At 39.5% G+C, this 27748-nt stretch overlaps 1 protein-coding gene across 1 annotated transcript; it reads left to right on the forward strand.

Annotated features, from left to right (window-relative positions):
* The first annotated feature begins 27 nt into the window (after positions 1-27).
* METAP1 (methionyl aminopeptidase 1) lies at positions 28-27672 on the forward strand. The gene is made up of 11 exons (XM_054823936.1): positions 28-188; positions 9802-9853; positions 12110-12222; positions 13562-13622; positions 14589-14680; positions 15372-15455; positions 16937-17075; positions 20475-20606; positions 23170-23313; positions 25360-25425; positions 25584-27672. The coding sequence occupies exons 1-11, from the start codon at positions 75-77 to the stop codon at positions 25742-25744; spliced, it is 1158 nt and encodes a 385-aa protein (XP_054679911.1). The 5' UTR covers positions 28-74; the 3' UTR covers positions 25745-27672.
* Positions 27673-27748: the final 76 nt, after the last annotated feature.

Below are 27748 nucleotides of genomic sequence, written 5' to 3' on the forward strand. Positions count from 1 at the left end.
CAGCCGGCGGCACCTCCGGGCGGCGGCTCCTCCCCCGCCGACTCTCCGCGCCGCGCCTGTGGCAGCCCGGCAGCATGGCGGCGGTGGAGACCCGCGTCTGCGAGACGGCCGGTTGCAGCAGCGAGGCCAAGCTGCAATGCCCGACCTGCCTCAAACTGGGCATCCAGGGTTCCTACTTCTGTTCTCAGGTGAGATCCCCGCGGTACCGGCTGTTCGGTTTCGCTCCCCTTCCCTCACCGCTCGCCTGCCCGGCGGGTGCCCCGGGAGTCCGCCCGTCCCCACGCTGCGGGCCGGGTTTTTCTCTCTCCCTGGCGTGCTGCGGAGAGCGCTCCTTTCGCGGAGAGGAAATACGGGCGGCGGGAAGGGACCGTAATGAGATTTCCAGTCAGCAAATGGGACCGGTGTGAGAGCGCGGGGCCGGGCCCGGGGGCAGGCGAGGAGAGCTGGCTCCTCCGCCCCGCAGCCTGGCCCTTCGTGTCCGGGTTTATCTCCCTGCCCGCGAGGTACGTGCGAGCTTTGAGGAGGACGGGCTGCCGTTTGCCCCCTCAGAAAGTTCCCCCGCCCGTTGGCGGGGGGGAGCTGGAGCCTGGGGGGTGCCCGGTCGGTGGCCCCGGTGGGGGTGGGAGCCCCTCTGCCCCTCATGGCTAGGGGTAATGCGGCACTTGGTTGCTGAAGAGCAGCCGTAGCATTCGTGAGAGGGTGCACGTTTTTTTCCTCTGCCTGAAGGTTTGGGTGGTCGGTCCCTCCCCCCCCCCCCCCGTTAAAAGTAAGGGCTTAGTGGGACAAAATGAGACGTGCTCATCAAATTCCGGTCTGTGCATTTCTGTGTCTGCATCAGCTCTGGAGTTGCTTGGCTTTGATAAACACTAGGAGACTTGTTGCTCTGAAAAAACAGATTTTCTGTTTCCTTGAACTAAATAAAAGCTTTTGGGGAAATGATTTGGGATTTGGTGCTCTACTTTTTTTTTTTTTTTAATTAAATATATATATATATCTTTGGGTATTGTACTGTAAGAGTACCAGACAAGGAGATTCAGGTTAGGCCGGTTGTCATACAACCGTCAACTCCTGTTAAACATACTCTGTAGGCCTCAGCTATCCTCACTTACTACCACAGTGATAATATAGTGTGGTTCTTAATTTAGATAGAAAGGACTGTTTGATGGCTGTTGAGTGGGTTCTGCATTTGGTTTTATTTATTAACTTGAAAATGCACAATAAAATATATGGCCTAATACTTTGAACTTTTTGTATGTGTAATTTCGACATCGGTGAGGAAGCATGTGTTTAATTCAGAGATTAGTGGTGAAATTCATTGCCAGAATTACAATTCAGGGTAAAATCATTGAAGTTTTGTAGAAAAACTTAACAAAAATCATTCAATCACATTGGCTAGACTAATTTACTAATTGGACAATTTTTTTTTTTTCCTGAGTCAGGATGAAAACTGATAGTTATGGTTTGCATAGGACTAGGGGAAAACTGCCCACGTGCGTGTAACACACCCACTGCACGGTTTCTGGTACTTTCCCCTGAAGTCTCTGGTGCCAGATGCTGGGAGTCAATGCGAAGTTAACATTGACTGCAACTCAAAATTGTTCTGATGATTCTGTATCTCCAGTTCCCATGTCGTGCTTATAGTTGATTTGTAGGATTTGTTCTGCATTTTACTATCTGTTTTGACATATCTGATGCAAAACTGGTCATAAATGCATCTTCAGCATATGCAAATATTAGTTGGTGATGACAAAACTGTTTGTTAGCAGACCAAAAAAGCCTGCATGAGAAGTCCTGGTAACATCTTCGCTCCCCTCTGTCCCATCCCCAGCTCAGCTAATTTTATATAGGATGCAGAGATTCCTGTTATCTATATATTGGGTTTCATTCTTCTGAGATGTCTGCTTCTGTTGTAAGGTAAAAGGGGAATTCCCAGAAATATTTATTAGCTTGTTACGATAGGCTGCTGGATAACTGATTACATGCTTGGAAAGCTGTCCTGCCTAGACAATAAAATACTGAGCTGGGAATCCCAGTCATCTTACTTCTGAGTGACCTTGGATGTGTTGTTCTTCCCCACTGTGCCTCGTTGTCCTGATCAGTAAAGTAGGTAAGCACAGGTGTTCCCCATATGAAAGGTGCTTTGCAGGTTTTAGGGCGAAGCGTGTTACAGAACAGAGAAGTTTTCAAGATGTGTGAAGAATGTCATGCACGGAGAGGAGAGTCCCTGTGTTCAGCTTGCAGCAAGGACCTTCAGCCCCCCCTTAGTACCTTATGTGGGTCCCAGCACAGGCTGCCCCGAGGTTCCAGCTCTCGCCATCAGCTGCTGTGTGTGATGGAGGAGACTCGCTGCAGTGCTCCGCTGGTGTCTGGTGAGCACCGTCAGGAGGGTAGGTGAGGTACTGCTTACAACCTGGATGTCTGTTCAGATAAGCACGTGATAAGCAAAGGAATCTTCAAAGCCAGGAGATCTTCTCTGAACTTCCAGCAAGTTTCAGCTGACAGTACTGGACTGCTTAGCATTTGTGAAACTTTCCCAAAGTTCTCTCTTTGGTGTTTTTCTTTCCATTGTGGTATTACACGCATAAATAAGTGTTAGATAAGCTAGTGAGTGGACCTAGGATGTTATTCCACCTCACAGCACAGCCTGCATTATAGCTGGCATAGTCCTATTCCCTCCTTCCAAGGATGAAGGTTTCTACCCCTTCCATTAAGCTGGCCCAATTCCTTGGTGAGCCATTTCTGGGGTTTTTAGGGTTTTATTTTAATGGAGGAAAAGCAATTGCATTAATTTTTTTTTTTGCTAGTTTAGCTCCCCAGTGCTGTGCACTGCAGGATCGGAAAACACCAGTGCTTCAGGAGCATGCTGCCGAAAAGCAGGCTTGCCCATTGTGGCCCAGTTTGGTGCAGCTGTAAAGTCAACCCATCCGTATTCAATGCAGCGGTATGCAGGTACTTACTCTGGGCTGGGGGCAGGATGGGAGTGACAAGCTACCTGGTGTCTCTTTGAGAGGTGAGAGCATCTGTATGGACTTGCACGCTAGGTTAATTTGCTTGGAAGCTTACGATGACTTGTTTGTACAGCCAGAACTCCAATCAGAGCTAATGCCAAATTTGTAGGGAGTTTTACTCTCGTGCTAAGAACAAACAATAGAAAAGTGTGAATTACTGTGGTAACCAGTATGAAGCAATGTGTTTGAATTATAAATAGTAACATATAATTTCAGAAAAACTAATGCAGGTAGTATAGGACCAAGAATCTCAGTTTAATGAGGAGATAGAGTGACAAAAAATGTTTAATTAATGTAGAGAATTGAAGTGAACTTTTCAGGTAGATTGTATCAAGACAGTGATTTTCCCAGTGAATTTATCATTTGTGTTTCTCCTTTCCTTGAGAAAGGGCATTGTTCTGGTCATTTATTTTCCCCCTTTCTGCATTAAAAAGAGTACGTCTCAACAACACACCCTGAAAATGCTTACTCTGAAGTAATCTGACATCCTTTGAAATTCCTTTGAGCCAGCACTGTTTCATCTCTGGGTGTTGTGTACCTTGGAAACTGGGTACAGCTGTTGAGTGACAGTTGTGCTTGTGGGTCATGGGTGGAAAAGGGGCCAAGGCCTAGCAGGGAAGTTTTGAACTGGTAATGGAAACATGGTAAAGATGGCTTCTAGCAGTGAAGGAGCTCTGAGGTGGTGTGTTGAATCCCAGCATTATTTTTTTTTTCTTTCACTCTGAGGTGTAACAATAGGGAATATTCTGCTGAGGGATTCTGTCTGCTGTTAACCTTTAATAAGACCTTCATTTAGGCTAGTAAATCAGGTAGTGTCACTCCCAGCTACCTTCTTTCACTGTCTTGCTTTCTCTTTTGTAGACACTTACTACAGTGTTGCATGTGTTTATCATCTTAGACTGAATTATTGTATCTCACTGTATCTTCTGAATGTGGAAATAACACAGATGCCCAGCATCCTATCTCAAGCGTGCTGTTCCTCTTACTAAGATGAATTTGCTATTGTGAAATCTGCCTTTGTAGATACATGTGCCACTTGTGTGTAAATTATATGTAGTATACATAAACAGTTTGTCTTTAAATAGACAAACAATTGTCATTTCTCCTATGCCTTCTGCAAACTGCTGAATGATGAACAGAGGAAAAGTAGTGACTGTCCTTGGGATCTCCAGTTACCACTTCATATATGAGTCTTCTAATTGTAAATTGATCTCTTATTAATAATTTTGTGTTGCTTTCATGAAAACTTCCTCTCTCATACTATTTATATCTGTATAAGTGTCTCAGGTGAAATGGAGTAGTCTGCTGTGCCTAAAATAGGCTAGAACCCGCTGCTTGGATCGAACTGCAATGTGTATGGGTTTCTTTTGGTATAAATGGCACTCTGCAGGTACTGCCTTCTAGAAGATCTTTTGACTCCCTTCACCAGGAAGCTGGCATTTTTAATTGCCTATAAAGCACCATAAATACCTGCATCTGTGTTAAATGCTTGGTTATTGTTGAGGCACAAATGCTGAGCCCTCGTAACTTTCTCAACTACAGACTCCTATAGGCAGGCTTTCTGAGCTAGTGTTCAATATACTGAAAGGATGGTCCAGTTTTAATTTCTCTGCTCCGTTGTTCTTCACTACTCTCAAAAATCACTTGGATGCCTCTGTAAATGTCAAGAGTTGAAAATGCAGCTCCTTCCTCAAAGAAAGGGCTCTGTCATGTGGGACCCAGGCGTCTCTGGGTGAGATCAGGCTTAGATAAGGAGAAAGCCAACGTTGCTGATACAAGGTGCTGCATGTAGGTGTATCCCTTGGATTTGAATCTGAAAAAAGGCGTATTCAGCCCTTCTGAAAAAAGGCGTATTCAGCTCTTCTGAAAAACTGACTAGTCGTGTATGGTACTTAGGCTAGTTTGGGAATTTTGTACTGAGTTTTTCAGTCCAGAGGCTGTCTCTGTGGGCTGATACCACACCTAGAAGAATAGGGTTTAGCATGCTAAAGAGAGGCAACTGTTTTATGTTAACGTCAAATGTATTAACAATTGTATTCGTCAACATACTTGTATTTATGGATAAAATGTATGGCTAATCTGTATTGTATTAAGCATATATATCCCTGATAACCTGATATTTTTCTTAAGCTAAATGCTGTACTTAAGCTTTTTTTTGTCTTCTGTTTTGCATACCTTCATGGTTAAAAATGAGTTCTCATTAAGTAAAACTACATGATCTGAGATTAAGCTCAAGACAATTTTACATTCCAAAGGATGTTTTTAAATTCTATTAAAAAAATTGCTCAGAATATTTTTAAATACAGTGTACTGCTTGGCACTGTTTCCTAGATGTTTGCCCATTACAATTCAGGGTATAATGACATGCAAAGAGACAGCCAGTCGGTCCCCACAGTTTGATTCTAGCTGTCCTTTGTTGTTGTTGTTTTCTTTTCTGTAGAATAGGTTTTTTTCGGAAATTCATCACAGTGGCTCTAAATGAGCAGAGTGGATGGAGAGGGGTAATTTTGTGGAAGCTGGATGCTATTTTGTGGAATTGGAGTTCTCAGTAACTGTGCAGTGGGGCGGTTTTTGCGTACTTGCTGATAGGTGTATTTACAGTGTCAAACGCCAGGCTGTATAAAGCGGCAGTACCCGAAGGTGAAGGGAAGCCTGAAGAAGAGTGTCAGCCTTAAGGCTGGAAATTGCTGACAGAGAGTTGGCAGAGCTAACTTTAAATGAGCTGCTACCTTGCAAAGGCAGTTCAGAAACAATCAATGAGTGTGCCTTGAATTCGGTGCTGTGGTGCCTGCATAGCTTCCTGTACTTGGGTAGGTTATTTAAAGCTAGTTTGGTTATGTTTGTGCTATACAGAGGTATGCAGTGTAGTTATATCCTAATCTTGGTTGATTTAGCACCCTTTTCTGGAATTTGCAGTTGGCTGTGCCTTTCTACCTCTTAGGTTGCATGGATACATGAACCAAAAGAGTAAGAAGCTCCCTGTTATTACTGTAAAGATGACAAGAAACAGGAAAAAAAATTCCTTGCTAAGTAGCTCAATAACTGTTTTAAAGGATTTTGTTTTGTTCTTTCAGTGGTTGATTTTAAAAAAAAAATAACCACCTAAGGTATTTGGTAGTGATCATTGTGTTCATAGTGAAAATGCACTCTGCTGTAAAACAAATTCTGCTATGCTGCATGATTCTGTCAATATTTCAACCAGTAAATAGATGCTGGGCTGAGTCCTTAAGTAAAAAATCATTTAGAGAAATAACATGGCTTCCATGAGGTTATCCAAGAGGAATCTTTCTAGATTGTAATGCTGATTGTGCCTTTGGTTACCTTTTGGTGAATGCACAGGTTCTGGTGATCACTGCATTGAGCTTGTCTCTAAACACAGAGTCAGTGGGACTGGCTTAAGAATGGCTTGAAGCCAGAAATGTTGTTAAAGGTTTAAATATGCTGATGGTCTCTGTTTAAAAATCATGATTGGATTTTTCTTGCTGATAGAATAGTTGTACTCAAGATTACGCTAAACAAATTGAGGATTACCCCCACCCCCTGCCTTTTTTTGGTCATACATTTGACCTCTCTTCTTGTACAGTCCTCTTCAGTGTTTCCAAGTCTGTCTTGATTGCTACATAAAAAGAAAAATGCTTTAGGTGAGAAGGGTGGGGCTATTAATATCAGACATACTAATGGATAATGTGGTGCCTGAAATTAAATCCAGGGAGTCTTCCAAGAAACTTGAAGCCAAATTCATATTATTCCTGTGTACTTTCCCCCTGAAGCTAATTAATGTTTTCAAATATAGCAATGTGAGGTCTTGTGTTCCTTTTTTAACCGTATCAGAGAGAAAATTATTTCATTTCTTCATTTTAATATTAAAAATCACCCTGGATATTTTTTATTTTGTTTATTTAATAATTGAAAATTTTCTATCCTGATCTGTACATGGCATAGGAACATGGAAGAATCATTAGAGGCAGGAACAGTAATAGGAAGATTGAAGTAAATGTCTCAGCAGAAGGCTGAGAGGAGAAGGCTCAGCAAAAAGCAGAAAATTTTCTCCAGAAAATTCTCCAGTAAGTGGCCCAGATGGAGAGAAAGAGTGGCTTTCTTCTTTGGCATGCCAGGAAGTCTGCTGTATAGAAGGTGAGGGTGTTTGCAGTATGCAGTGGTACATTGGTAGTGCTTTGTCGCCAGAGCTATGATTCTCCAACCTGTGAGATGACAGCTGCCATATTTTTATCTGGAATTGCCAAGGCAGAGCTCTGCAGGCATGTGCGATGTGGTGCTTGTGCAGTAGGTTGTTGAATATAAATAGTTCGTGTGTACCCGGTTAAGTCCAGTGCTTACAGGAAGCGTATGACTGATCCTACACAAAATACATGGGTTGTAGGTGGATGTGCAGCATATCCTTTGAGTGCCTTCCAAAAGTGTCAGACCCAGACAGAGATCTTCATTGGTTGTACGCTGCATGTGTGATGGACTGTGCTTACAAAAATGCTTCGGGCTTGCTGTGTGTACTTGTTGCAGTTGATCGATGTGCATATAGTGCACGTGTCTGGGATGTCCTGGTGTGCAGCAGCTTGTTTGGAGCTACGCTGTAGTAGTTCTGATGGAACTGGTGCTCCTCTGGAAATAGAGGGCAAGTAAAAGCTGGGAAACATGTTTGGGAAAACTCAGACATATGGCAGCCTTATGGAAGATCCTCTTAGGTTGTTTACAGCTGTAGGAAATAAAAAGCCAAAATGAAGCCTGTGAGGTTATGATACTGCCAGTGGTGCAGTGTTCACCTGGTGTTTTCTGGTTACAGGCTGGCAAAGAGGAAAGACTGTTGGCATAGGAGAAAGGCACGGCACTGGAGAATACACCTCAAAATTTCACGGGCAAGGAGAGAATGAACTACAGTAATTACCACAGCTGAATTATGTCTTCATTCCCCAAATGTTCCTTTGTATTCCAAGAAGTGGATTCTAGATTTGCAGACTTGGTAGCTGCTCTAAGTCCTTAGCTGTGTAATCCTCCTGCTTCGGAGGAAGTGTTTAAAAGGCAATTAAAACCATAGGTCAATTAAAACCAAGGTCCTGGTGTTTAAAAGGCAAATAAAACCATACTGATGCTTCTAGTGTCCTTGAAACTGTTTTTTTGGCTTTTTTATTTTTTCTTAAAGTAAGCCTCGGTTAAAACCCGCTCCTTTTTTCCCAGCTGTCCAACAGAAAACAGATACTAGTGCAGCGCAAAGGTCTGTGTATGCAGCAGGTTATACGAGTGTGACAGCAAAACCTGCTGCTGCTTCTTCAAAAAGATGTTCTCTCTGATAATCTAAAGTGTTGGTTTCAAAGCCTCTCACTGCCCAGACCATTACGTAGCACCATGGCATGTCAAGCACCAGTCCAGAGAATGTGGCAATTTCAAGTATATGGCATAGGAGAAGACAACAAACAACTGGTTTTATTAACGAGGGAAATGGCACACAACGGGGTCTCTTTGAACATAGGCCTGCTTGTGCACTGCTTTACTGCGGTCTTGTGGGTACAATTTGATAACTACTGCTTGCAAGACTAATGAGAAAATGGGGAGAAGGCGGCTCTACAGGAGTAGACAGTTAAGACTGCTTGATAGCAACTGGGAAGCAGGGGCAGAATGTTATACACTGGGCTTAGTTTACAGGTCTGTTGTCTCGGACTGGTTGAGTGTTGTATACATTAGGTTGAATCAGTTGTTGGCCCTGGATGGTAGTTTGGTGGTGATGATTCAGCATTAGTATTGTCTTTCCTTATAAAGGAAAACAGTTTGCTTCCTGCCTCTTTCTTCAGAAATTCAGTTGTTTTTGTAAATGATTGGAATTAGCTGTTTCGTAATGGTTGTTTTGGGTCTACATAGCCATTGAATTAGACTTTCTGCTACAAACCCAAGTAATTTCCTAATTAGCACCTTAAAGGATCACCTTTAATGCTGCTGTCTGCAGCTTTTCTACTTAAATCTCTCCTTTTTTCATGTCTTTCCTTCATCTTCATCTTTCTTTATTCTTCTCCAGCTGCCAGCCATTTCTATCTGCCCCATTGCTGATTCATTGTTAGTTGCATGAACTGCTCTCTTTCTCCTTGGAAAGAAGAGAAAAAGACAAACTCCTTCACATTCACTCTTTCCTTGATTTCCATTTCAACTTTCTGTATTTTTTCCTATTTCCATTCAGTACCCCTCGCTTCCCTTCCCCCCTTTAATCTTTTCCATTTGTTCCCCTGTGGTCACACGGATTGGCCTCTGTTGCTTTCCCGTGCTGGGGAAGGAGGCAGAAAGGGCGCAATTAGCAGGAGGAGGTGGCTTCTTGTAGGAGCCAAGGGAGGAAGGACCATCTTGCCCACTGCAGTGCTGTAGGATCTGGTATGGAGATAGACCGTGTTATCTCTGTGTTACCATGAACAGCGCAGTGTTTCAGCCAACCTGGAGCAACCACGGTGTTTAGTTAATCATTAAAACGATAAGGGGACAGTATTTAGTAGACGGGATTAGATCAGTGTGTTTCACTGTGATGGGTGTGCCTGTTTGGCTATGCTTTCTGTCTCTACTGGCTTGCAAGCTGTTGAATGTAGTATTTTTCTGTTGTTAGGACTAGCAGTTACAGTAGTATTTGATGCGTGTTACTCCAAGGGTTAATAAAGTCAGTCTTTCAGTTTTGGTGGGGTGGTTTTTTTTTTTGGTTTTTTTTTTTTTTTTTTGAAATACAGTTGCTTCTCTATTTTGTGGAGATGGCATGTCTGTCTAGGATAATGCTACTTAAAAAATTATTTTTTGTTTGTAATTCTAGGAATGCTTTAAGGGAAGCTGGGCCACTCACAAGTTATTACACAAGAAAGCAAGTAAGTACATTTTTTTAAAAATCCATTTAAATATTGTTTTGAATTTGCTTTGTCCTGTGCAGCTGGCTCTAGGTGGCCCTGCTTGAGCAGAGGATTGGACCGGATGACCTCCAGAGGTCTCTTCTAACCTCAACTGTTCTGTGATTCTGTGTCTAAGAATGGTATGGATTTTTCCAAGATATCTGCCACTGAATTCTGCATATCTGAAATTTTGTCCACTTCCTGTTAATCTAAAGATCTATGTAAAATTGCAGAGACAGTGGTAAGAAATCTCTGTTTCTGTTCCCTTTTCTATTTGTATGAAGTATTCCTTGAGTTCCATTGCTGGGTATATGAACAGAGGAAGAGGGATGCTGAAATAAAGGGCAAGGAGAATAATAAACCATTACTGTAAGGCATTGCCAGGCTTGTTCCATCATAGCATTTTGATGGCTAATGTAGTAAACGGCAGTGAAGTGGGAGAGGTTCTTATGAAGTCTTTGTGATTAGACACTTGCTGGAATGCAAGTGAGCCAGTTGGAGTTCAGCTGTTCTGTACATTTGGGGTGTACCCCTTTGGAGAAGGAAAAAAAAAGAAAATGCTTTTGTGCACCAATGCAGCCATTGATAAGAGGATGTATCATAGCTAGGATTTTGCTGAGTTTAGTTGAAGGTTACAGGAGTACCTGTATGCCTTAGTTACAGCTGGTAGCTCTGGCACAGAAATACTAGTAGTAGATTCTCTCTAACTGGAATAGTAAAAGTAATCCATGAGTTTAAAACCAAACAAACAAAAAGAGAGAACAGACACCAGTTCTGCCCCCCCTTGCTTCTTCCCCCCCATTCCCCTGCCCATCTTCATCAAGCCCTGCTGAAAAGGAAGGTGGGATTAAAAAGTAAGCGGCATGGCAGAAATTCAAATCCTCATTTACCTTCTCCTTTCCTGGAACTCAGTAAAACTCCTTTTCCCATGATAAATGTTGCATGGTTAATAGGTTGGAGTAGCACAGACAATTACAAATCTTTTCCTTCTTTCTGCCTTCCCAGTGTAGGGGTCTCATAGTTCACACTTGTATTCTGTATCTCATTACTTTGTCCCTGAATGGATATGAAACTGTTTTGTTAGTAGTTCTGGTAATCCTCTGGTGCAGTCTTCTAATGCCATTGTTTATCTGACAGCAATTTTTTGATTCCGCTAAATCCATGATCTTGTTGGCTTCCTGGATAACTGCTGAGCTGGCTTGGTTCTGATAGCCCTCAAGATCTCAATGCAACAAACTACTGAAGCATCTCAAAGTAATCCAAAATATTCCTTTCTTTAAACTTTGGATTTTTAAATTATTACTTCTCAGCGGGTCATCTAAACTGAGTGTCATGTGAGCAGATGGCTCAGATGCCAGCCACAGAGACTCTGAGGAACTCATATTAGGGCTTGCTGTGGCAGACCTTTTGCCATCTCTTCATTCTTGTGAGATATAAAAAGAGAAAACAAACTTAATTGTCATGTTAAGAGTTAAAGATTAATGCTACCATGCTCTTTCTTAACCCTTGCCTCCTCTTTCTGAGTAAATATTTTTCCTTTTGGTAATGCTCACAATCTACTTGCTTCAATCCTTTATGTGAACACCTTCAGTCTGCCCTGTTAGGACTGTGTTATTTGTGAATGAAGTCAGTCATCGGACCGCATCAGATGTGAATTTCACAAGGTTGAGAAAGCTGGGAACCTCCAGCAGATTGGGACCATCTCGTAAGGTGCACGCTCTGCACGTCCTGAAATGCAGAGGTGGCAGCACCCTCACTCTCTCCATCAGATCTGGAGGGGTAGCAGGCTCTGTGTATTGGAACTAACAGTTGGATACCCTCCTTCCCGCCCCAGGTCACTTCTGTCACTGAATGCTAGGAGAAACCATGGAAGAGGAATATTCATCTACAGTGCAAAAGTATTAGTTGAAGGGATAACGAGTGTTTCTGTAGAAACATGCTTTTCCCCAAGAATGAAAACAAGCACAGAACTATGTTTTAGAACTACAAATGAAGAGCGACTTAATTACAACACTTCATTTGTACATTCAGTACTGCTGTCCTGACATTCCTCAGTTTGCTGTTGAATAAAGATAGAGTTGGAAGTTTATATCAGTTCATATATCAGTATCTAAAATGCCAGAAAGAGTAAAAGGTAGACTTACGTACTTCTGGATCACTTTCTGGACTCCACGGTTCTTACTCTTAGTAGGACTGATTTTGCTGCTGCAAATTTTTTTTTTTTTGTCTTTTCAGAAGATGAAAAAGCTAAGCGTGAAGTTTCCTCTTGGACCCTGGAAGGTGACGTTAACACAAATCCTTGGTCTGGTTATCGATACACTGGTAAACTCAGGCCACACTATCCACTGGTAAGCAACAGGTGCCACTCTGTACTCCCACCGCCATTGCATTCTGTAGCAAGTAACGGGCCAGTCCTGACCTGATTACCTCTCACATTTTAGCTGAGAGAGGAAAGCTGCTTAAACAGCCTGAATCTGATGGCAAGGACGTGCATGACTGTGGTTCATTTTGATTTAACTTGATTTATCTCTTAGTATATTTAAATTGAAGGAAGTGCCTGTAAGGTAACATGCATCAGTAACAGGCTTACGCTCATACCTTTTGGCTGTACCTTTTGACATTCATTCTGCAAAAAGATGCTACTAGTTCAGATGATGTCTTCTCCTAGCTGTTTACTCTTCTCACCAATAATGGAGCAGTCTGTTTCAGAAAAACTCAGGGGAATTAATTTAGAAATTAAATAAATGGGTTTATATTATTTTATGTCAATGGTTTGAAATAACCTGGTGGGTAACCTGGTGAACAGCTCTGCTGAAGGAACAGAGGTTTATAGTAATCTCCAGCACTGAAATGGCAAAGAATAACTGAGGTCAGTAACATCTTCGGCTGTGAAAGGTGGGTTTAGAAGATGACCTCGCTATAGCTATATTTTTAAATTGGTACAAGTTTGTACGTGGAATAAGCCAAAGTTTTGACAGGAATAATGGCATTTTATTTACACGTGTCTTTTCTAAATGGCCTGTGCTAGAAATACTGCCTCTGTGGCATCCTCTCTGTAGTCTTCTCCATCTCATCTCCCAGGCTCATCAGAAAACAGATTAACAGAGCCTGAGCCTGTGCGTGTGAGAGAGTCACTGGAGAAAGAGTGTTTTGGATATGTCGCTGGCCAAGTAATTTAGTATTGATTGTTATCACTGAGCATTTGCTTTTTTGCCTTCTGACTGCTGTAGGATTGATGCAAATGAAACTATAATAAAAAGTGCTAATGACTAGGGTGATGATTAGAAATAACAATCTTGCTAATAGACACTAATAACCAGAGAGAGGAAGGATGTATTTGGAACCAGTGCATTTGCAGTCTGGAAAGTAGCAGAACAAACACTACAATATAACAGGGATAATATGTTATAAAACCAATTTCATTTATTGACACATAAAAGTATGGTTTTTACAAAGCTGTGAAGTTGGCTATTAGAGGTTGTATGATATGAAAGCAATAAAAAGTAACAGGAGAATCTTTGAGAAATGAAAATTGGAACTGTTTTGGAGTGTTTGCATACTTCACAACTTTTTCTAAGTGGAATTAGCCATATTTCACTGTATTTAATTTTGCTGCATGAGTCTCTGATTTTATGACTGTAATAAGTATTCTTGCAACCTAACCAGCTTTGACTATGATTTATTTAGACGCCAACGAGACCTGTGCCAAGTTATATTCAGAGACCGGATTATGCTGATCACCCACTAGGTAACTTGAAATAAACCACAATTATGGAGTGTTATTTTTGCTTTCTATTTTTCTTTTAATGGAAGAAGCCTTTAAAGCATGAAGGAGATACGTTGGCTGTCACAGGTGACTTCTGCAAAGTCATTCTCAGTGACATCAGTGTATCTGTTGGAAATGTGTTATAAAATAACAAAACCAAACAAAACTGCAGTAAGCAACCCGCAAAACAAAACTGACATATGTGAGTTCCAGCTATTTTTGGACATAGAAAGAAGACATTCAAAATTACTTGGTTATTGGTTTGTTTTGGTATTTTCCCCTTTTTACATTGGTATTGGTGCTTTGCATTTCCCAAAAAAGCTGCTATAAAAAGTCTGTTAGAAGGATTTTAAAATCTTTGGCCGTTCTTTAGTTATTCTTTACAGAATGTAAATATTTAAACAACACAAAACACTGTCTTTTAGGGGGTCATTCAACTATAAAACTGGGCTTGTACAGAATCTGGTAGGAAGAATTTACATGTTTTTATCAGGTGATTATTGCAATAGTATAACTAGAAATATTCACAAGCTTTATGGCTCTTTTAGAATATTATTTATTAGTATTTATTATCTCCAAAGCAGCTAAAAAAAAAAAGAAGAAAAATGACTGCTCTATGAATAAAATAATTTCCTTGTAAATGTGATTTTTACGGTTGTGTTTTGACTAACTGGACATGGTGGTTTTATGCAGTAAGGGAACGGGCATCCTGAGCACATGTGGGCATTATTTGTGGAAGGCTTATGAATTCAAATTGATCTGGAGAATGATGATAATACTATGACTGTGTGGGTTCGTTACTTTAGTCTGTGGTGAGAAAGTACATACTTTTATTGCCATTGGTAAGCTAAGTAAGTTCCTTGATTGGACATGTGTAGCAATCACTCTTCCACATAACATTTTTTTTTCCTTTCTGTTTTTTTTCTCCTCCCCCTTTTTTCTTTTCAGGAATGTCTGAATCAGAACAGGCTTTAAAAGGAACCTCTCAAATAAAAATACTCTCATCTGAGGATATAGAAGGGATGCGAGTAGTGTGTAGGGTAAGGGAGATTTGGTTTTCATTACAGAGGGCCTTTATTCTTTAAAAATCTATAGTGATTTTACCAGTTTGTGACAGCACATTTGAGAGTACAAATTTTCAAACCACTTTTAAGCACTGAAAAATATTTTGGGAAAGTTGGTATTTTATTGGTGTCTCTCTCCTTGTGACTCCCAATTCACAGTAAACTATTTTGCAAGCAGAAAGATGACTTCTATCTGGTTTTTTGCTTTGTTGTTATTAGTGAGATAATCTGTGGCTGAGACGTTACTGTTAAAACATATTTTATAGTGCATAAATAAGAACAGAATGTCTTTCTCTCCAAGAGTTTTTACTAAGTAAAAACTAAAAAGCAAAATCAAAACAAGGCCCCATCCCTAACAATTTTTGAAAAAGAGCCGTTCATTTGTAATCACTTCCTTGTGCATAAACTCAAACTTTGAAATGTATTTAGGTAGTCTGGTTTACGTTTGGTATTCAAGGAGATTGTGGCCCAAATCTTAATTGGGGTATTTTCAAATCTCACAGAGGTGGCTTAGTAATATAACCTGTCGACATCTTGAAGTCTTTCTAGAGTCTAAATCTGCCAAGCTTTACTAGCAATCTCAGCATAGCTGTAGCAAATGGGTTGCTAACCTTCTGAGGAATAGTCCTGGTCTTATTTTAAATCAGTACTTTTGTTTCATTTGCAGCTTGCTAGGGAAGTATTGGATGTTGCTGCCATGATGGTGAAAGCAGGTGTAACTACAGAAGAAATTGATCATGCTGTCCATTTAGTAAGGTTATTTTATTGTTCTTCTGGTGTTTATAATGCTTTCTTTTATCTCTTTATTTTTGAATGATTGCTGTGTGGTTTTCTTTGTTGTTGCTTGAATTCCTGTTCTTTATTTTGAACTGTTTCCAAATTTGAAGCTAGTGGGTAGTGCGGATGTTAGAATACATTACAGCACAATGGTAAATTTAAAATGAGCCCTGAGTTAGGAACTCCTGGGCCTCTCTCTGAATCAGCTCCTTCCATGATTTCCAGCTTCAGATTCCCTCTAAGTTTCTTCACCTGTTTTCTCAGTTAACTTCATATAATTTTCTTTCCTCTAAACCGTTTTTGCTCCACAGATACCATTATATAAAGAACATCATATGTAGGCCGTGGATTTTTTTGTGTGCTCTGTGTTGTTGGTTAAGATGCACAGAGGAGAAAGTTTATTTATGATCAGGAATCAGAACTGAGGAGCCTGAGAGAGAATTGAAACAAGATGTTTGATGCAGTCAGGCAAACTAAAGCCCCATCCAGAGAAGTATTTGAAATACATGTTCAAGTATTTTCCTGGCTTAACTATTCATAGATACTTGAATTGAGTAATCTTTTTTTTTTTTTCTTTGCTGTCTTTTCTGTAAGGCATGTAAACTGATTATTGAGCATACTTGTGTGCACCGTGGGGAAGGCAACAATTTTGGTATAGCTGCATTTGCAGCTGTTGAGCCAAGATTGTAAGGAACTTATACTGTGGTTTGATTAGGCTGGAGGTTTCTGTTGAACTGCATTAAACACTAAATTATTTGCTTATACATAATGTCCAGTATGAACAACTAGTAGTTAAAATGGTGTTATTCTTCCTCAGCAGTTTCCAAAAACTTTTGCATGGCAGATTGTTGATACTGACTGATATCTCCAATTGGTATTTTGTGGTTTTAAACAGTATTATTTAAAAAAAAAAAAAAAGAAAAAGTTAACACAGTATTATTTTTCCAGAATTGCTTAGTATGTCATCTAGCATGTATATGTCTATGTATGTAAGTAAATATAAAACAAAAATCTCAAACAGGTTATTAGAGTGAGTGCAAAGGAAGCAGTTTAAGGTTTTAAAGCTAGGGGTGAGAGAGAGGTGCTAAATTTTATTTTGTGTAGCTTGTGTGTTTTGCAAAAATACTTAGTCTTAGACCAGGTGCTTAAAAAAGTCATTGAAAATGGCTGGGTTTTTTAACCAAATAAATATTGCTGTGCATTGTTTTAAACCTGAATATTTCAGCATTGGTAGTTGAACATAAGAATGAGTAGAAACAAAATTAAAGTAGCTTTACTTTCTTCCTAGTAAGAAATACAAAGCATAACAAAATACCGTAATGCCAAAAAATGCTTGAAGAAACTAGTTTGCAAGAGTCACTGGTCTTCAACCTATCATTATTACTGTAAAGCTGTTGTGTGCACGATTTTTCTTTGTACAAAACTTACTAACATAAAGTGTATTTTCTAAATTAGGCTTGTATTGCAAGGAATTGCTATCCTTCCCCTCTGAATTATTATAATTTCCCTAAGTCGTGTTGTACATCAGTGAATGAAGTGATCTGTCATGGAATTCCTGACCGGAGGCCATTGCAGGAGGGAGATATTGTTAATGGTAAGTGCTATGAAAATTAACTCAGCATTTCTGACTTTCAGCATTTCTACCTTTTATCCAGTTAAACCACGCAGTAAGGTGAGGTTTCACTAGCAGACAACATGATTGGAATAGCTTCTTAAAAGAGGCTTTCGTTTTCATTTACCAATTAAGTACATATTTAAGTTAATGAGTTTATTTAATAAAACTATTTTAAAAGTTTGATCCACTTTAAGAGCTTTATAATTCTTCTACCCTAGTTCTGTGCATTAGTATAGTACCTGAGTATTCCGCTTATGGGCTAGGTTCCAGTTGTTACAGACTTTATAAATAGTGAATAAAATGTATATTGAATTATTCAACTGGATTAGTTCTGTGTGAATTCTTAATCAGATGGCTCTCAATCCTTAAGATTTTGCTACAGACATGATGATTATGATGACTGTTAAGGATCCTAATGGTGAGGCGTTGTATAGGAACCTATTAAAAAACACACCCCTTTTTTGAACATCTCTCAACCTAACAGTACCACCTACTTTTTATTCATGATACTCAAGGTGCTTAAGCCTTCTTGGGTGGTGAGGGATACTTTTATAAACTACTTGCCCGTTTTTCCTTTTCTCATTCAGTTCTTCTGGGTTTGGCAGTGAAAATTAATGACACTTTTTTTTTTGGTACTAACAATTGCACCTTTGTTTATTGCATTGGTTTGCTTTTCTTTTATCCATAAATAAATACCCAGCGTATCCTAAGGTTTGGCCTACCTCTAGAAGCAGGTTGGAATCCTTTTAGATTGACAGATATTTGATATATGTTAACACAATAATAGCTACTAAGTCTACAGCTCAGTGCTATGGGTACCAGCGTTTTCAGAACAAGCCTCATGATTGCTGCCCCTTTCTAGGTCATGTTTGGTCTGCCTGATAGCTCTGAGCTGTAGCGTACATGTAACCATTTGGTCAAAGCTACTTTATCTTTTTCTTTTTTTTTTTAATTTCAAAGATGATGCCTTTGCACAGCTCTCTGTTGTTGCCAGCTTTTCTGACATAGCTGGAGTCCAAACTAAGAAGGCCAGTTAAGCTTACTAGGTTGGCTTCATCCTACACGGTGCATTACCTTGCCACTATTTGCATGCCAAGGCTGTACCTCAGCACTAGAAAACACCTTTTATAAGAAAGTTTAGTCATACCTTTGTCCGCATCCCTGCCCTGCCTGCACTTGCCCAAGCCTTCTGCTTTCTTTGGATGAGGAAGAACTAGTTTACTCTTTTGTAGCTGTTGGTCTTGTTAAAAAATGGTCCACATGTTGTGGATTGAAGATGCATTTCCCATGGCCTCAGAAGACTTCCAAATCTTGTAGGGTTCCTTTTGGTAAGGTAGTGGCTCAAAAGGCTCTATAAGAGGAGGAACAAAACAGGGTACAAAGCAGGAGATAGAAAAAGTACTTTGGAGGGAACGTGCCCAGTGAACAATGGAGGGAAGTGCCCGTCTTTCTCTTAAAACTTTTTAGCCTGCTGGAAGCAAAAGGTGGCCACGTCAAAGGCCAAACCAGGTTTTTAGAATCACAGGAAAACATCATCCAGAAGGTACTGGCAGGTGGTAACTAGTTCAACCTCCTCCAAGCAGGCATCATAGCGTTTTGTTATCATACTGGTTCCCTGGCAGCAGATTCTTAAACAAAGCTGATCTCTCTGCAACGTGAGATGTTCTGGCCAAATCTGGCAGCATCAAAAGAAGGTCTTGTAATCACATGGCCTGTAGAGATAGCTTCTTTGCAGCAAGTAGTCTGGACAGTGTGCTAAGGAGCTCGGATATACAGTTCACAAGAAACTTACCTGGATAAGTTACCAGGGTGCTGGTTTCTCTATGGTCCTGTTGTTACATTGCTAGAGATGGATGCTGGTTGAAACAGTCCACTAGTCCCTTGCAATCCTGCAGCAAGTACAGTGTAACCCTGCACATGCATGCGTCCGTAGCAGGCAGCGTTGGTTTTGTGCAGTGTTAATTTCACTCTTAAATGTTTGCCAGCAGTACAGATTTACTGTTGACACCAGTGGTGTTTTTTCCCGTATTTTCCTATCAAGGTTGTACTGGTCTCTCTAAGCAGCTCATATACCATAGTCCTAAAGCATTATTGCTCAGCAGAGTTTCCTTCATGGCTATTTCCCTGGGAGGAGGGGGTCTGCGGGTGGATTTCTTCATGAATAGCAGTTCAATAATTATTCTAGTGGTGTTGGTACACTAGCAGCTATTAGACCTACCAGACTACTGACAAAGTCTGTTAAACACAAAAGTACCCATTCTACCACAGGAAGTCAACTTGATATGCAAATCTAGAATATTTTGCATGGGTTTACTATGTATAATGACTGTATGATGGCAGGTTTTAGTTTTTTTACTCGTCTGCTATGAGAGACAGGATACTAGAATAGATGACAGCTATGTCTAAACTGGTAGGCTGGTTCCCATGTTTTGTAAAAGGACTATTTGCAACAAACATCTTGTATGGATGTTCTTAATCTAAAAAAGCATATTTTTTTTGGAGTAAGTTAAACTAAAAAAGATTTTTTTTTCCTCCATCAAAACTACTTATGCTGCTATTTTTCAAGAATTAATTATATCACTTTTAGTTTACAGCCAACTTTGTACACAAAGCAAACAAGTTAGAGTTTTGCTGCCACATAATTCTAAACTTTTATTATATGTTCTTCTAAACCTTGGTTGTTTAAGCATGCCCTTTTCATTCTTGCTCTTTGCCTGATACTGAATGTTTAAATTCTTTCATTTGAAAGAAAAAAGGGAAAAAAAGTTTTATTTGGTGTGTTTTTCTTAGTCAGGAATATTGTTGGAAAGTTGCTGTGTATTTAATGTTCAAGAAATTTTACCTTTTTTGCTGGAAGCAATGGGGTTTCGCATTACAATTTTTGCAAATACGTGATTTATTCTAAACGTGCATAGAAATGACTGAAGTTAAAATATGTGTTAAAACATCTTTACATACCTTTAAAAATTTCCCTCTGTTAGTGCCGGAATTAGTTCTAAGAAAATATTTTAACCAGGTAAATCACCATGGAGCAAAGAACTTCTCTTTCCTGTTTTTATATTTACCTAGAAAACCAATCATAACCTTGCTGTGTCTGTGTTGTATTGGTATGGGGTTTTTATTTTCCTTTTTTTTAATTAAATCAAACTGTTGACCAGTGAAACACTATCTTATTAATTCTATAGAATCTACAGGATAAGCATGAGAGAATTGATTCTGCTGGAAGAGTTTACATATTGACTTCTTCCAAAGTAATCTTACAACTTCACAATTACACTACTACATTTTTACATGGTTTTTGTTGTCCTTTCACAAATCAAGAGACAAGGAGCGAGAAATACAGTGGTAGTATTACAACATATCTGGTATTCTTTGCAGTGGATATTACTGTCTATCGTAATGGTTACCATGGCGATCTGAACGAGACGTTTTACGTTGGAGAAGTTGATGAGGGTGCAAGGAGACTTGTCCAAACAACTTATGAGTGCCTAATGCAAGCCATCGACGCAGGTAAACCCTTTGGCTGTAGCCTGAAGCATTATGGTTTTGGTTTTCAAACATGAGTGCTCATATTTGCTATTACCCGGGAATGACTTCTGTTGTAGAACACGGAAGCTTTAGTGTGTGTCACTAGCAGATGATGTGTATTGTACAGTGCGGTGATTCTTCAAGTGACACAGTTCTGTGGGCGGTGGTTGCAACTTTTATTTGAAATGTGGGTTGACAAGGAAAATGTAATTGATGCTGAGCTGATCCACATATGATGATATTTACATGGAAACAGCCTTTTTGGGCTATTAGTTAGCTGAATAAGACATTCTTGATCTGAGCAGTTTAGAGAACATGAAGAACAAAATGTGTTTTGGAAAAGGAAAGTATGGATTCCTACTTTTATAATTTGTGTGGTGTTGCACAATGAACCAATAAAGTTAAAACATTGAACTCTTAAACAGATCTCTTTACCCCTGCCAAACCTGATGGTTATTTCGTAAGTCTAATCATGACCTCTTGATTTTCAACTGTGGGAGCGTGCCAGAGAAGACAGATCCGTATCCTTCAGTACCCACAGAATTTTAATTATGTTGCTTTGATATAACTCAGGACAGCTCATTGAAACGTACAATGAGATAGACAGGTAGCTAGAGAATGTCGTGTTCAACTTCATTCACAAAGGAATATACTAAGTTCTCTTAGACAAACAGAGAAAACAAAAATCTCCCAAGTCCCTGGAAATATTTCTATCATCTGTGTATTTTATACCCTGTAGATTCTTAAAATCCCCAATAAAATTTACTCACCTCATCGCCTCTAAAGGCTGAAGATTAAGGTGCTATATATGAAGGCTTTAAACTTGCATTGAATCAAAAGTAAACAAAAAAAATTATAATGAACTTACTTGGATTAATAATTTGGAGATAGCCAAGCTGAAAAGACAAAAATCCATATGAATGATGTCTTGCATATCCATTGTGCAGTCAAGAAAATACTGCAGAGTTGAGCTGTGAAGAATATAGATCACCTATTTATGTGGGATTACTATTCTGAAATGACCACTTTGTTTTTCAGAGCTAAATCAGAATAATGTTTATCTTTGCTCCTGTACTTTATTTTTATAGTAAATGTTATACATGTTGTCTCTTCTCTTTCATAACCTGGCTTTGATGTATAAACTATGAGAGAAATTCACCTTTGTGTTCATTATGAGATTTAAATTCTCAGTGTAACTCTTCTTTACCAACTTTTTAGATGCTGTAACAGGGTTTAATGGGTTTTAGCCATTCCCTGCAAGTAGGAATTCTGGCAGCAAGTGCCTCAGCTGTTAAAAAGGGTCACCTCTCCCCTGTTTAAATCATCTTAATTTCTTGGCATTGGACGAGCAGAGCTCTCACTAGGAGAGTTTTATGAGAGAGAGAAGCAGAGCGCTCCTTGCTGCATCGATATGAGTTCCTTGGTGTATTGTCAAGCCTGACAGACATGGTACTACTTCACAACTATTTAGCACAAAACCAACAGATTTTTTCCTCTCTTCCCTGCTGTGTCATTTATTTATTTATTTATTTGGGGAAAAGTACACACACTCCAGTAATCTAAATTTCTTGTTATTTTCTGTAAATTCAGCTTACTGATTTAAGTTGTAGTTGTTTACATCAGCAGAGAATTGAACTAAATGGCTTGCTTCGTGTAAAGTTTTAGCTATGTATGTGACATCTGCTTAAGATGGCTCCACATAAGCACACATCTAGTTCCTGAAGGAACAGTATATATTCATGGAGTTGTGAATGATCTTGAAATAGCCTTTACATTCTTCTTTTCTTTTTAGTGGCTCAAGGTTGCTTTTGGTATGCATCTTCATTAGCTGATGAATGAGGCAATGTTGCTTTTATGGCATTATTATTCCCTTGTCCAGGTGCTCAGAGTGAATTTTTCACACCATTTTTATCTGTTTCAAACTCGTTAACTTTTAATGCTTCCTAAAAAGATTGTCAAAAAAGTTAGTCCTACATATGAACATTCTTCTTTGCTGTAGCGTTGCCACTAAAAATCTTGTCTAAGGCTAGAGATACCTAGAGAACTAGAGTTTTGTCTTTTTGTTTCCCCCTTCTTTGTCCTTCACATATAATTGTTTTTCCTCTTTATTTGCGTGCACTTTTCACATAGTAGTAGAGACATAAGTGTACATTAAAATATAGTTCATACATTCATTGAAAGAAGCACTGCAATTGTGGGTATGAGAAGTTATCAAGTACTTTGAAAGTCTTTTTTTTTAATTTCAAACTTCAACATCCTTTTGTGAGCACTTACATCCACAAAAGGAAGAAAGTAGTGTTCTTGTGAAGGAGTTTCCTTCTTTCTCTCTCATTTTCTCTTTTATATGAGACTGTTTCCTCCCTCTGTCATGTTATTGCACTCACTTACATACTTGGTGGATTAAGCGATCGTAGGAAGTCGCATACTAGAACAGATGGCCATACAAGCCACGAGCACTACAGAGATATAGCCTGTATGGTGTTTGATGGTCAGTTATGTTGAAGGAAAGCTCTATAAATTTCCATCTGTATCTCTAATTTTGCAGTAAAACCTGGTGTTCGATACAGAGAACTGGGAAACATTATTCAGAAACACGCTCAAGCAAATGGATTTTCAGTGGTTCGGAGCTACTGTGGGCATGGAATCCATAAACTTTTCCATACGGCCCCTAACGTGCCACATTATGCCAGTGAGTATTCATTCCTTTTGGGTTGTCCTGTAGGCAAGAAGTGGGTTGCAATGAATGCACCCAATTTACTTCTTGCTTGTATTCTAATAAAGTAGCATGTTGCCTGACAGCCATCAAGTTAGCGTTTTGCACTTGTGAAATAATTCTTTTTTCTAAACTCTGGACCATAGTATGCTTTATGAACCTAAATAAGGTGAATATATACTGAGACAATCTATGCCTACACTAATGATTAGCGTTAACTCTCATCTGTACTGGGTAAGTGCTCAATGTTATTGCATGAATTCCCAACTAATCCTTTAGACATCCTTGTCTGATGTGAATAGGCAAACGTTTCTGTCCTTAGAAAGTCTAAGCAAAAACTTACTGCCATTTCTAGATGTAAATAGAAGGGTTTTTTGAATGGTATAGACAAGCATTGTGCCTGATAGGATATTTATTTCCTCAGACCTGACAGATGCCTCCATCTTCCCATCACCTAAGGAGCTTTAACACTTTTCATGTCATCATTTCCCTAAGTTATTTTTTCAGAGAACAGAGAAAACCTTTTAGTCACAGGATAGAAGGGTATCAATTCCTGGTATTTAGTTTTTGTTGTGTAAAATGAAGAAAATCTCGACTCTATGGAGATGGGAGGGCATTTTATACCAATTAAAATGCAATGGGTGAAAAAGGAAATTTGTGTCTTTCCTGGCTGTTGGGAACTTTGAACTTTTTTTTTACCTTTTTTTTTTTTTTATTGAGCTGAAATGTCTGTCCCCAAAAAGGAAGATGCTGGGTTTTTTCTGGTATTTTTAAGTACAGATTCACAGCAAAAGCAAAGTGGAAGGAGCTCATGGACTTAAAGCCTCTTGGAGGAAAAAAAATGAAAGCTGCTGCTTATTTCTGGCTTACTGTGAAAGGATTTTTAAAAGCAAAAAGCTAATTTTATAAGCCTTTAAAATATTTAACAAAATCATGAAAACTAGAGGGAATAAAGGACAAAATTTGTTCAGATGCAGAAGACCAGAAACTTAAATGTAAGTAAGTGATGAGAGCAAGAAATACCAGCAGATGATGGCGATAGAGGCAGGACCCTGTAAGTAAAAGAAAGATGTTCTGGTTGCTGTTGTATCAGCTTGATGTCTGAGATTTTTAAAGCATCTAGGTGATTTAGGCAATTTTATAGATTTACACAATTAGAGTAGACTGGGGGATGGGGAATCTGTATGTAAGAACTGATGCAAATTGTCCACAGCAGCAAAGTAGCTAGGAGCTAATGGTTCCTGTGCATTACTGGAGTTCGTTCCGGCTCTCGCATGCTAGGCTGAGTCAGATCTAAGCTGCACTGCTGTTCAAGTGAAATGGGGCAGAGGAAAAGGGCTGAAGCCTTTCTTCAGTCAAACCACACTCCTATAGATGCGCTGTGCATCAGTTCGCATGCCTCCACAGAAACATCAAAAAGTCCCAGTATTATTGTCCAGGATGCCTTGAAATTCTCTGCCTTTTTATGTTAACAAAAGAAATATAGCACTATCATCCTGACACTACTATGACCCCATTACCGAGAGTAATGAGGGGAGCAATGTGTCTTTCATAAATGGAATCATGGGATTACTTAACGGCTATCATATTTTGACAATTTATTGGAGCTAATGGTTCAGTGGAAACAAATTAAGAGGTTTCCAACCTTCTCTGAATAGTTTAAGTGCTTCTTATTTTTATTGATTTTTTTAATGATTTTTTTTATCATAGAAGTTTTCCAAAATTCCTGTATTACATTTTTTCAGTGTTTTTATAGAACTGGAGTTGAACTCCAGTTGTTGGAGAGAAAGACAGCAATTCATTTTAAGCTCCTTGAGTAAATACCATGGTGTTGGAGGAGGGGGAGAAGGAAAGAACGAAGGGAAATCTTAATGTAGAATTAAAAACAGACAAGCGAACGGGTTACCTCTGAAGGGCTTTTCTGACTTTACAGTATTCCTGCTGTATTCTTCTAAGACAAGGATTCATTCATTTACTAAGATGGGACCACTTTTTCTAACCTGAGTGTTTATTTTATTGCAGAAAATAAGGCAGTTGGAGTCATGAAGCCAGGTCATGTATTTACAATTGAACCAATGATCTGTGAAGGTGAGCAATTTAGCAGTAAATTGGTTCCTCTTGTTTACTATTAAGTAGTGATGGAATAGGATGCTGGTTCTATTCTGCATAGCTGATAGATTTTTCATTTCTCTTTGGGGAACTGATATCTGTTACTTCAGTCAAAAAGTCATCATTTATGTTTTTAGGTGGTTGGCAAGATGAAACATGGCCTGATGGTTGGACTGCAGTAACAAGAGATGGAAAGCGATCTGCCCAGTTTGAACACACACTTCTGGTCACCGATACAGGCTGTGAGATCTTGACTCGGCGGCTGGATAGTATTCGTCCCCATTTCATGTCCCAGTGATAAGTCTAGACTGAGCAGGTGGATCTGAATGATACATATATTTTTTTTTGTCTCTGTACTATGCATTTTTTTAAGAGTACAGAATAGAGAGATTTCATCATTTACTTTGTTCTCGGTGATTGTAGATAAGAGGAATATCTTGAAGAACCTGACCCAATGTCTGGAAAAGCAGAGAAGAATTTAAAGAATTTCCTGCTTTCCTCCTACCTACAACACTCGTGCTATACTTTTCTTTTTTTCTTCAATTATCTCTTTTAGCACCTTTCTTCCAATTAGACCCACAGTTGCTTCTGTTGCTACCACGATATTAGCTAGAAAAGTGTGGGTAACCTCTCCCACTGGGACTTGACATTTTGGGATCCGGGTTTTTCTTCACCACTTCAGCGTGCCCTGTCGCTCTTGGTATGTGAGCGGCACCTGAGATTTTAAGCATTTCTAGTTCCAAAGACTTGCTCCTGCTTCTGCAGATACTGTTCTAATGGGCTGGGCCTTGTTTGTTTCTCAGTTGAGAAGGGGGCAGCGGGGAGAAAGACATGCATGTTGCCAAGAATAGGCTACCCTTACCTTTAATTCTGTCCCCAACTCTCTGCTGGTGGCTTCTGTGGTGATTGTGACTGTAGGAGACACTGTGTTAATGGCAGGACTTTTCTCTTGCTGGAGATTTGATAGTATGGGCTTCCTACAGGGAAAATTAATAAATTCTGTCTTATATGCAGCTCCCTAGTATAAGCTGCTTCTCGGCGAAGCAGTATTATTTGCAGGTAGTCTCCTGCTCCAAAAGCTTGGTGAAGCTGATGTATCAGACTTGCCTAGGTAAAGGAATAAAACAAGAACCAAAAAGATCCCACGATGCATGGGATCCCTGCACGTGTTAACTGTGGGGTGTTTTTTAAAGGTACATCCACAGTAGCTGTGGGGGATTGGATTTGCAAGACTTACAGTGAAACAAGTATATATCTCAAAACAAGTCTGAGTGTGAGAAAATGAAATGCCTTCAATGCGGTATTCGTCTTCTTTTGGTAATTTTTAAACAGGACATTTTTCCCCCCCTAAGTTAAGTGAGTTTCTTGCTATGAAAACTCATCTTTTTCCTCAGACAGGGTATAGAGTGGGCAATGTTAGTATATATACCCCTTTATTTTCTGTCAGTGGGTTGTGATGAGCTGGAAACTGTCATGTTAAGGAGCGTGGATTGATTAAGCCTCTCTTCTCTCTACCCTCTCTTTTCCCATGCCCACTTCCTTTCCATCATCTTTGGTGTCTCTGCTGAGGGAATTTAGTTTTTTCTTCTGAATCGTAATGAAAAATTTTCCAGACCCCATTGCAGACTTAGTCTTACACCACTGTAATGCAAGAAATTGTTAAAAGAATGCAGACATTAAATCATACAATCATGGGCATAAAATACACCTTTTACAAGGTGTCTGGTGAATTTGTTGCCACATTAGACCCAAGCACATGAGGTACTACATACCCTTGGCTCCCCTTGGCACTGCAGAATTTAGGTGGGGGAAAGGGGTTAGTGCTTCGTAGAACTGGACTCATGTACTACCAAATACCAAATTTGCCAGAAAATGTCTTTTCTGCCCTGAGTGCCTCAGACCTCTGTTGCTGTAAGAGTATCATTGTGACGTTTTCATTACCTTTATTATTATTTTTAATTATGCAGTAAAGTGACCTGAAATGATGCATATAGAGTGTGTGCGTGCGTGTGCGTGTATCAATTTTAACAAAACAGACTGTAGTACTTGAGTGGAATTACCTGTGTTGAATGAGATTTAATGTATTGAGGAGATGACTGTCCTGGAGGTTTGCCCACCATATCATTCACTTGAATGGTTACAACGGTCTTGCCTTTTCTATATGCGTGTGTATGATGGGGGGGAGGCTTCATTTTTGGTCTATAAAATAAAAGTTGCAGCTGCTTTTAACAGAAATAACTTTTTTTTGTGATCCAAAACCAGACATAGCATTCTCAATTATATCCAGGGTTGCTTGCAGTAG

The sequence above is a fragment of the Grus americana genome, chromosome 4 (assembly GCF_028858705.1).
Source record: "Grus americana isolate bGruAme1 chromosome 4, bGruAme1.mat, whole genome shotgun sequence".
Classification (NCBI taxonomy): Eukaryota; Metazoa; Chordata; class Aves; order Gruiformes; family Gruidae; genus Grus; species Grus americana.

Excerpts from the sequence above, each read along its gene's own strand:
- METAP1 (XM_054823936.1), top strand. The coding sequence starts at position 75 with ATGGCGGCGGTGGAGACCCGCGTCTGCGAGACGGCCGGTTGCAGCAGC. Across the intron at positions 15,456-16,936 it reads TTGATCATGCTGTCCATTTA|GCTTGTATTGCAAGGAATTG; the intron begins GTAAGGTTATTT and ends TTTCTAAATTAG. Across the intron at positions 17,076-20,474 it reads GGAGGGAGATATTGTTAATG|TGGATATTACTGTCTATCGT; the intron begins GTAAGTGCTATG and ends TATTCTTTGCAG.